The 11,038-nt window shown below is 41.4% G+C and overlaps 1 protein-coding gene across 1 annotated transcript; it reads left to right on the plus strand.

Annotated features, from left to right (window-relative positions):
* The first annotated feature begins 1,452 nt into the window (after positions 1-1,452).
* LOC148138983 (putative G protein-coupled receptor 139) lies at positions 1,453-5,977 on the plus strand. Its single transcript, XM_087980797.1, has 2 exons — positions 1,453-1,519; positions 5,067-5,977. The coding sequence occupies exons 1-2, from the start codon at positions 1,453-1,455 to the stop codon at positions 5,975-5,977; spliced, it is 978 nt and encodes a 325-aa protein (XP_087836923.1).
* Positions 5,978-11,038: the final 5,061 nt, after the last annotated feature.

Raw genomic sequence — 11,038 nt, forward strand, 5'->3', positions numbered from 1 at the left:
GTTTTACAGGATATGCTGAAGAACGGTCACTGGACTCAAAATGTTAACTCAGCTTTCTGTCCACAGATGCTGCCAGAGCTGCTGGGATTTTCCAGCAACTTCTATATTTGTTTTGCAGGATTATGGAATCTCTACAGTGTGGAAACAGGCTTTATGGCCCAACAATTCCACACCGACCCTCTGAAGAGTATCCCACCCAGACCCATTCCCCTACCCTACGACTTGACATTACCCCTGACTAATGCATCCAGCCTACACATGACTAGACACTATGGGCAATTTAGCATGGCCAATTCACCTAACCTGCACTATTGGACTGTGGGAAGAAACCCATGCGGACACAGGAAGAATGAGCAAACTCTACACAGACAGTCACCTCAGGCTTGAATTGAACCCAGGTCCCTGGCGCTGTGAGGCAGTAGTGCTAACCACTGAGCCACATTTCTGCCCCAAAGCCATTGGCACTCATAAGGATGTTACCGAGACTGGAGGGTTTGAGCTATAAGGAGGGACTGGATAGACAGACTCACACTAATTCTTCCTTGGAGTGTCAGAGGCTGATGGTGGACTTTATAGAGGTTTATAAAATCATAAGGGGCATGGACAGGTTGAAGAGGTGAAGTCATTGTTCCCGGGGGTAGGGGACTCCAAACCGAGAAAGCATAGTTTGAAGGTAAGAGGACAAGATTTGAAGATTTAAATTTGAAAGAGCGGCAACTGTTTCACATGGAGGGGTGGTGTATGTTTGAAATGAGCTGGCAGAGGAAGTAGTCCAAAGATGTGCAGGTTGGCCATGCTAAATTGCCCATAGTGCCTAGTGATGTGTAGGCTAGGTGCATTATTCAGAGGTAAAGACACATAATAGGGAGTGGAATGGGTCTGGGTGGAATACTCTTCAGGGGTAGGTGTGGACCTGTTGGGCCATATAACCTGTTTCCACACTGTAGGGATTCTATAATCCTGGTAAACCAATACAGAGGAAAAGGCTGGTGCTATTACAACATTTAAAACTCATTTGGATGGGTCCGTGAATAGGAGGGTTGAGAGGGATGTGAGCCAACTGCTCGCAAGTGGGACGAGGTCGGAATGGGATACCTAGTTAGCATGGACGGGTTGGACCAAAGGGTCTGTTTCTGTGCTTTATGACTGTTGACTCAATGATTTCTCCAATCCATCACTCACAGGGATTGTCCTATTATTGGGTCACTCAAGCTGCAAAGCTTCTCTTTGGTGTTTTCCTCTGAGGTCTCAGAACTGAAACATTCTAATTAGCGACTTAATATCTCTGTGGGAATATATGTTCCCAACCAAAACTGAAATAGCAATGATACAACTTGAAAATTCCCCTGGGAATCTGAAACAGTATAACACCATGTCCCTAAATACACCAATACCGTGTTTAATTCAGAGGTTTTGGCTACAACACCCAGGAACAGATCCTTCATATGCAAAATGCTGGAGTTGTTCACCATTGTTGACAAAGTATATTACATCACAATTGCTGCTATCGGTGTCCCTGGTAAGGCATTTTTAAAATTTGTTAATGGAATGAGAGCCAGCATTTATTTCCCATCCCTATTTGCCCAGAGAGCAGTTTCAGAGTCAACCACATTGCTGTGGGTCTGGAGTCACCTGTCAGTCAGACCAGGTAAGGATGGGAGTTGCTTTGTTTCAAGGGCATCAGTGAAGCCGATGGGTTTTTCCAAAAATCAATTCATGGTCATCATTAAACGTTTAATTCTAGAGTTCTTTTCATTGAATTCAAATTCAACCGTAAGCACTGCAGGATTCAATGCCAGCTCCCCATTACCGGGCTCTCTGGATTACTCGTCCTGTGGTAATACCTGATGAGGGGCTTTCGCCTGAAACGTCGATTTTCCTGCTCCTCAGATGCTGCCTGACCTGCTGTGCTTTTCCAGCACTACTCTAATCTAGACTCTGGTTTCCAGCATCTGCAGTCCTTGTTTTTACCTGTGGTAATGCTGCTTGTCCATTGCTTCCCTTCAGTGTAACTTTGGGCGTTGCATGAATCTGTGCTGTGGAGTACCATGCCTCGGAGGTTATATCTCGCTGGAAGTATTTGCCACTGTAGAACTGGGTTAACTGTGGGTCAGTCAGCACTGCCTTCATTGGGGATGATCAGGATTTTTGTTAGTTTTGATTTGGTCTGTTGTGGGTGGATCACACTGAGTTGATCACATGCAAGGACATCTTTTTCTTGTTTAACAAATGTAATCCCCTGCAAAGTGGATTTGAGTTTTGAACAAGTATGGTTGTCTTTCAATGAATAGTTTCAAGGAAGGAGCACTGACATTTCCTCATCCCAGTGAGTTACACATCACCAGGACTGAGTCTTCAACATAATTAGTGATTTGAAATGTAGCATAGATTGGTTTGAAGTTGATTAATCCCATTTCTCAAGAACATCTTCATAATCAATGGTTTGTAAATGCTGTCTTTAAGGATTTGTTCTATTATACCAAATGAATACGGGACATAGTTATTGATCACCCTACCTCTGCAACTAAATAAAATCTGACTGGCCAATTCCTCTCTATTACTCACACTCCCCCCACACGAGAAACCTTCAAGGCATGCTGTCTTAGCTCACTGTGTCAGAAGAGACATACAGAATGGAATAATACACCATTGTAGTTTTATCTCATCTTAGCAGAGATCAGGCTTGTAATTATGAAATAAATATTGCAGATTTTTATCACATGATGTCCTTTAATGTGCACAATTCTAATTTAACAAGTATCTTTGCAATTGATTAACAGTGCAGGAGTAAATTACAACAATGAAACTAATTCCCATCAACCTTCCTTCTGTTGTTGTTTCCTTCCATATGAGAGTTTCCAAATCCTGCTCGAATGCGATCTGCATTTTTTTGTTTCAGTGCTTTGTTGCTTCAAATATCAAACCTTCCCACACATTTATCGAAGCAACTTGTCTTAATAACTCCAAGTGTAAGCAAGGACAATATTCCCGCAACTTCCTGATGAAAGTAATTCCTCACGATTGCCGTATCTAATCTACAATTGTCCATTTCATGATTATCTCCAAGATCACATCCCTTTGTAAGGAAACTTAATTAAGCTATATTTACACAATCATTCTTGGAATGGCTTTAAAGAGCTTTGGTTGTTATTTGTCAATGAGCAATTTACATGGGAATCAGGAATGGGAGCAGATAATTCAGCTCCCAATGAAGGTATTATGCCTGAATCGTCAGTTCTCCTGCTCCTCAGATGCTGCCTGACCTGCTGTGCTTTTCCAGCACCACACTCTCAACTCTGATCTCCAGCATCTACAGTCCTCACTTGCTCCCCGGTTAGTTTATCATACACCTCGATCAGACTCCCCCTCATTCTTATGAATTCCAGCCAGTACAAGCCCAAATTATTCAGCTGCTTCCATTAAGGCAGCCCTTTCATCCTGGGAATCAACCTGGTGAACCTCCTCTGACCTTCCTCCAGTACCTCACATCCCTCCTCCTTTAGTAAGACAACATCCAACCTCTTCAGTCTGTCCAGATCGTTATAATCGATCAGTGAGTATTTATTCCTTTATAATGATTTGCAGCTTCTCAAGTGTCAGAGTGCATGATTCTGCATTATGGTTTCAGAACTGTCCACAGTGTGCTGAGTGACTGATAATTAAGTTGCAGTTTCAATTTTATGCCAAACGTCACTGTTTTTATGAGTTTACTGTCCAAATTGACGGCAGCTTATGGTTTGCATTTTGCTCCATGTGTTCAGAAGCAGATTATGGCAGATGCTGGAAATGTGAAACAAACATGAACAGAAAGACACAAAACGCATACACAGTTCAGAAGAAGTCGCAATTTTACCAATGTTTCTCTCTCCACAGATATTGTCAGACCTGCTGAGGTTCTCCAGCATTATCTGTGTTTGCTTCATACATTGACATGTAAATTTACTTGCAACCAAAACTGTGTCTTTGAAATTCATTACATATTTGGTCATGTTGCCATTTACTTCCTCGTTTGTAATTTCAATGTCTGAGGTTTTTTTTCATGAATTTATCCTTAGTTGCTGTCAACGCAAAGTTCATCACATGGTCAGTATCTCTCCAGAAGCTCAGACTGGTAGATCCCACTTGTAATTTCTTACCTCAGTTCCCTGAAACCCCCATTCCTGTAGGAAAGTGTAACTACCTGACCAGCTGTGTACATTTTCACATGAGCAGTGTCCTGCTTCATCCCTGCTACCAATGAAATGATTGTAACTAACATACTATTTAAATAATCTTGTCACTTTAAGCTGAGATGTGATTGTGTGCGCCAGTACAGGTTGAACCCATTGAGGAAGAGCTAAAACATGACATTTTTTCTCCTACTTTGTCAATGTTGTCAATTCGTTCTTTGGTCCTGAATGAAAGTAATCTCAAATTTGCCTTGAAATCCCCCCTCACGTTCCCACCTTGATTCATGCTCACCTATTCCCAGCTTTCCTATTTCAGTTTCCATGGTAAGCTACTGACCAATATCTCCCATGAGCTGACTGGTTCTGCTGAAGCTCTGACTCAGCTTCCTCACCTCCCTCACTTCCTGCAAGGAGTCTATTTCGTTTGTCCTTTTTTTACATCTGAACAACACCAGCGTCTATTGTACAAACACCTGAGATCCCTTTCTTTATCATGTGAAAGAATTCTTCTTTCTGTCTTTTCTTTTTAAAGGTACACATTGTTAAACTGCTGAACAATCTACTGCTTCTTTTGGTTATCTTCATGTTCATTAATCATCCCGTTTATTTTGTACCATATTTCAGTTTCTCAATGGATATCCCTTACCATCCATGTGATCACACACCACTGTCCCATTTTCCAATCCCCAGCTTGAGGTCCCCTCATTGGTAGGTGTTTGGATATAATCACTTTTTATCGGAGGCCATTGTTCCAAAATTGAGATTATTTTTACATTCTGTTATTCTTCTCGACCATCCTTGAATTGTATGCTAAAACCTAATCATTGCCATCTCAATTCATATTGAATACTGTTTAACCTGCAATTTCTAAACTAATTTCCATACTTCCTCTTTCAGTTAATGCACTGGCGATTGTGATCCTGTCCCTGGGGAAATGTGGGCTTTCCAGGTGCACGACTCATTACCTCGTGGCCATGGCAACAGCAGATCTGATGGTCATCATCACTGATGTTATATTGTATCAGCTGAATAATTACTTTTACCAGGGATCCTTCCTGCAGCGCACATTTGCCTGCATTATGATCAATTTCCTGCTTTTCCTGAGCTCTGACTCCTCTGTCTGGTTCACCGTTGCTTTTTCTGCTGATCGGTTTGTGGCCATTTGTTGCCAGAACCTGAAGCTGAGATATTGCACTGTGAAAACAGCTGCTGTGATTCTATCAACAACCTCCACTCTGTTCTTTGTAAAAAATGTTCCTATTTTCATTACACGGGAGCCTAAGATTGTGGTTGACAATGTTCAGTGGTCTTGTCAAATGAAGCCCAGCTATTTTACTGAACCCAGGTGGATGGTTTATGACTGGCTTGATAAGGTGTTAACACCATTACTCCCATTTGTTTTAGTGTTGCTCTTCAATGCTCTGACAGTCCGATATGTTTTAGTGGCTAATCGGATCCGTAAAGGATTGAGGGGTCAGAACAAGGAAGAGAAGCGCAGTGACCCTGAGATGGACAGCAGAAGAAAGTCAATGATTTTACTGTTCACCATATCTAGTAGCTTCATACTTCTGTGGTCACCCTATGTAATCAATTTCTTATATTATCGAATTGCAGCAATTGATCCCAGATCTTACAACGACAGTTGGCACGTATTTGAAAGAATTGGATTTATGCTGCTGAGTTTGAGTTGCTGCACAAATGCATTTATTTATGGAGTAACTCAGTCGAAGTTCAGGGGCCAGTTCATTTACGCAGTAAAATACCCACTGATTTTAATCAGCAGAGTCTTTACTTTGAAAATGAATTAATGACAATCTCGAAGACAGCTCCATACCCACCTGCTTTCATGGGGCAGTATTGAGGAGAAAGCTTCCATCATATGGTTTGTGTGAACAATGTTTGTTTGTGTGAAAATATGAATAGCAATATCGGCTTATTTTCCATTGGGCATTGTTTTCTTTTGGATTACCATAATATTGAGACAAGATTTTTAATCTTCAACTGCTGTAGGTTTAATATTAATTTGTTCAAAAAGGTATAACATTGCAGCATCCCCAGAAATAAAGCAAGATTCCTAAAACATCAATAGGCAGTCTTGAATGAGGGGGATTGGATTCCATTAGTCTGTGTTGTATTGTAAACGAGTCCACTCACATTTTGTCTGCCTCATTTCAGTTTTATTTCACATTAACATTTCCTCTCATATCCTTATTTCATTCACCTCAGAAATGATCTAATATGAACGCGAATGATGTTTCTTTTGGACAATTCAGATTCAAAGCAGCAATCTGGATCATGTTCATTTTATCTTCTCATTTAAGATGGTAGCCTTTCATTGAAAGATAAGTGTCCAATTCTGCCTACTTGGTGTTAGCAATGAAACAGGAGAATCTTACTCAAGGAAACAACAAGAATGAGGAAGTACCTCTGCTCTTCACATATAACATAATTTGAAAGTTTTCAAAGCACATGGCAAAAATATACTCCCCACTGTCACAAAGTCATCACATTCCAGTATTCAGGTACCTTGGAGAGAGTTTCATTCTGTATCACACATGCAGCTAACTGTCGACCTCAGTGTCTCATTCACTTTGTAGTCTTGAGAGTTTGTTCACCTTTCCCTTGACTATTCACACAATTAATCTTGAATATTCTGAGCATCAAATGACCCTATCTGATTTATAACCAAAGACGTCTCATCTGGAATTTTCATATTAAAATACCCACAGTAGGATAACTCTGTTTCAAATTGTTCTAAATTAACTCCTTTCTGGAGAAGAATCTGTTACTCTGCATATAGCCTTCCTGTCTGCCCAAGAATTGTTGCAAATACTTCACCATCTATGTTTACATTTCAGAGGAAAATCTTTCTTCTTCAAAACTAAAAGCCACCAAATGCACGTCAAGGATTGCCTTCATTGATCATAAAATGCTCACAATACAAACTAGCTTTCAATTTCACACCAGTGTCGTCCAAATGAGGTAATTTCTGACACACAATGGTATGAAATGACGGCTGCAGTAAGACTAACATATCACTTGTCACCCTTCATGCAGATGGACTTAAACTCACATCTCACTCATTCAAAAACAGAACCCACAAGGACATTATATTCTAGGGTGTAGGTTTGCTCGCTGAGCTGTAAGTTTGATATCCTGGCGAGATAACATCATCTTTGGCGACCTCCAAGTGAAGCAAAACTTTTGTCTCCTGCTTTCTATTTATATCTTTCTCCTGGATGGGGTTCCTGGGGTTTGTGGTGATGTCATTTCCTGTTCGTTTTCTAAGGGGTTGATAGATGACACTGAGATCTATGTGTTTGTTTATGCCGTTGTGGTTGGAGTGCCAGGCCTCGAGGAATTCTCTGGCATGTCTTTGCTTAGCCTGTCTCATGATAGATGTGTTGTCCAGTCGAAATGGTGTTTTTTTTTCATTCGTGTGTAGGGCTACGAGGGAGAGAAGGTCATGTCTTTTTGTGGCTAGCTGGTGTTCATGTTCCTGGTGTCTAACTTTCTTTCTGTTTGTCCTACGTAGTGTTTGTGGCAGTCCTTGCATGGAATTTTGTAGATGATGTTGGTTTTGTCCATGGGTTGTACTGGATCGTTTAAGTTTGTTAGTTTTTGTTTGAGAGTGTTGGTGGGTTTGTGTGCTACTAGGTTTCCAAGGGGTCTTAGTAGTCTGGCTGTCATTTCTGAAAATTGTTTGATGTATGGTAAGGTGGTTAGGGTTTCTGGCTGTGTTTGGTCTGCTTGTCGTGGTTTGTTCTTGAGGAATCTGCGCACTGTATTTTTTTTTGAGTATCCGTTCTTCTTGAAAACGTTGTATAGGTGGTTCTCCTCTGTTTTCCGAAGTTTGTCTGTGCTGCAGTGTGTGGTGGCTCGTTAGAATAGTGTTCTGATACAGCTTCATTTGTGTGTGTTGGGATGGTTGCTGGTGAAGTTAAGTACCTGGTCAGTGTTTGTCGGTTTTCTGTGTACGCAGGTTTGTAGTTCTCCGTTGTCCTTTCTTTCGACTGTGATGACCAGGAATGCGAGTTTGTTGTCGGTTTCTTCCTCCTTGGTGAACTTTATGCCTGTGAGGGAGTTGTTGATGATGTCAAATGTCTCTTCTATCTTGTTTCGTTTTGTGATGACAAAGGTGTCATCTATCAGGATTCATAGCAGAAGCGGTAATGCAAAGACTAGAACAAACAGCCCTACCAACCATCAAACCAAAAATCTGGGTCCGCTGCTTAACTTCACCAGCAACCATCCCAACACACACAAACGAAGCTGTATCAGAACACTATTCCAAAGAGCCACCACACACTGCAGCACAGACGAACTTCAGAAAACAGAGGAGAACCACCTATACAACGTACTCAAGAAGAACAGATACTCAAAAAATACAGTGCGCAGATTCCTCAAGAACAAACCATGACAAGCAGACCAAACACAGCCAGAAACTCTAACCACCTTACCATACATCAAAGAAGTCTCAGAAATGACAGCCAGACTACTAAGTCCCCTTGGAATCCTAGTAGCACACAAACCCACCAACACTCTCAAACAAAAACTAACAAACTTAAACGACTCAGTGCAACCCATGGACAAAACCAACGTCATCTACAAAATTCCATGCAAGGACTGCCACACACACTACGTAGGACAAACAGGAAGAAAGGTAGCCACCAGGATACATGAACACCAGCTATCCACAAAAAGACATGACCCTCTCTCCCTCGTAGCCCTACACACAAATGAAAAAAAAAATACCATTTCGACTGGACAACACATCTATCCTGAGACAGGCTAAGCAAAGACATGCCAGAGAATTCCTCGAGGCCTGGCACTCCAACCACCACGCCATAAACAAACACATAGATCTAGGTGTCATCTATCAACCCCTCAGAAAATGAACAGGAAATGACATCACCACAAACCCCAGGAACCCCATCCAGGAGAAAGATATAAATAGAAAGCAGGAGACAACAGCTTCGCTTCACTTGGAGGTCGCAACTGATGATGTTACCTAGCCAGGTAATGAAAGTCTGGATATCAAACCTGCAGCTCAGCAAGCAAACCTACACCCTAAACCTCAAACTGAGCTACAAACCTTCACAAACCTTGCACATTATATTCTAGCAACATAAATGGCACCCCTCATGTCATGTGCATAAGTTTCTATTTTGCTGCGCTCATGATTTATTTTCGAAACTTCCACGTTCTGTATATTTTGCTAAATGATTTCCTGATTTTCTGTTGGGTTTAGTGGCTGGTATTTGCTGAGTAAATTGTTTTACACATGTCACGTTTTGAATGTCCATTAAGCTCTCTCCACGTCTGTCTGCCCAAAAATGCAGAATGAAAAGTGACATTATTTGGATGTGAGCATAAGAGATACAGTTAGTAAGTTTGCAGATGACACCAAAATTGGAGGTGTAGTGGACAGCGAAGAGGATTATCTCAGATTACAACAGGATCTGGACCAGATGGGCCATTGGGCTGAGAAGTGGCAGATGGAGCTTAATTCAGATAAATGCAAGGTGCTACATTTTGGGAAAGCAAATCTTAGCAGGACTTATACACTTAATGGTAAGGTCCTAGGGAGTGTTGCTGAACAAAGAGACCTTGGAGTGCAGGTTCATAGCTCCTTGAAAGTGGAGTCGCAGGTAGATAGGATAGTGAAGAAGGCATATGTGAATACGATAGTGAAGAAGATAGTGAAGTATGTTTTCCTTTATTGGTCAGAGTATTAATCACAGGAGTTGGGAGGTCATGTTGCGGCTGTACAGGACATTGGCTAGGCCACTGTTGGAATATTGCCTGCAATTCTGGTCTCCTTCCTATTGGAAAGATGTTGTGAAACCTGAAAGGGTTCAGAAAAGATTTACAAGGATGTTGCCAGGTTGTAGGATTTGAGCTCTCGGGAGAGGCAGAACTGGCTAGGGCTGTTTTCCCTGGAGCGTCGGAGGCTGAGTGGTGACCTTATAGCGGTTTACAAAATTATGAGGGGCATGAGTAGGATAAATAGACAAAGTCTTTTCCCTGGGGTTGGGGAGTCCAGACCTAGAGGAGATAGGTTTAGGGTGAGAGGGGGAAGGTATAGAAGAGATCTAAGGGGCATTTTATTCACGCAGAGGGTTGTACATGTATGGAATGAGCTGCCAGAGGATGTACAATTTCAACATTCAAGAGGCATTTGGATGGGTATCTGAATAGGAAGGGTTTGGAGGGATATGGGCCGGGTGCTGCCAGGTGGGACTAGATTGGGTTGGGATATCTGGTCTGTTTCCGTGCTATATATCCCTTTGACCTCATGACTCTATGACATTATTAGATATCGTGTAATGACGATCGATTTTAGTAAAATCGCATTTGGTTCACCATTGCAGCTTGAGGAAAAATAAACAAAAATTTATTCTGACTGACATGTGACTCCAGACCGAAAGGACTGGCCTATGATCAATTACTGATGGGCAATAAATGTTGGTCTAAGAGGCAGCACCCATTTCCAATCAACTATTTTATTTTAAGGAAAGCATCATTTTAAGGTATCTGACTGTCATCTTCTGCATTTGAAGAAAGATTTTGAATTTAAACTGATGACGTGGTCTCTCATTTCAGATATTATTAAATAATGTTTGAAAACAATAAAATTGTCTTTAGTCAGTTTCTCTATTCTCACTCACAAAGTTAATGACTCAGCCTCTCTTGATTACAAGGCTCCATGGCTGATCTTTTCTGTTTTTGCTACTCAATAGGAACAGTACCTTCCAGAACTGAACCATTGATCCCTCTCCATCCTGTCGCCAGTCATTGAAAGCTGAAATTCATATTGATAGTTTTGCTACTTTAAACTTGACTGTTCCTAGACATTCTGGACAGTA

The sequence above is a fragment of the Chiloscyllium plagiosum genome, unplaced genomic scaffold (assembly GCF_037043375.1).
Source record: "Chiloscyllium plagiosum isolate Xiang-an unplaced genomic scaffold, Cpla_swu_hap1 HiC_scaffold_38, whole genome shotgun sequence".
Taxonomy (NCBI): Eukaryota; Metazoa; Chordata; class Chondrichthyes; order Orectolobiformes; family Hemiscylliidae; genus Chiloscyllium; species Chiloscyllium plagiosum.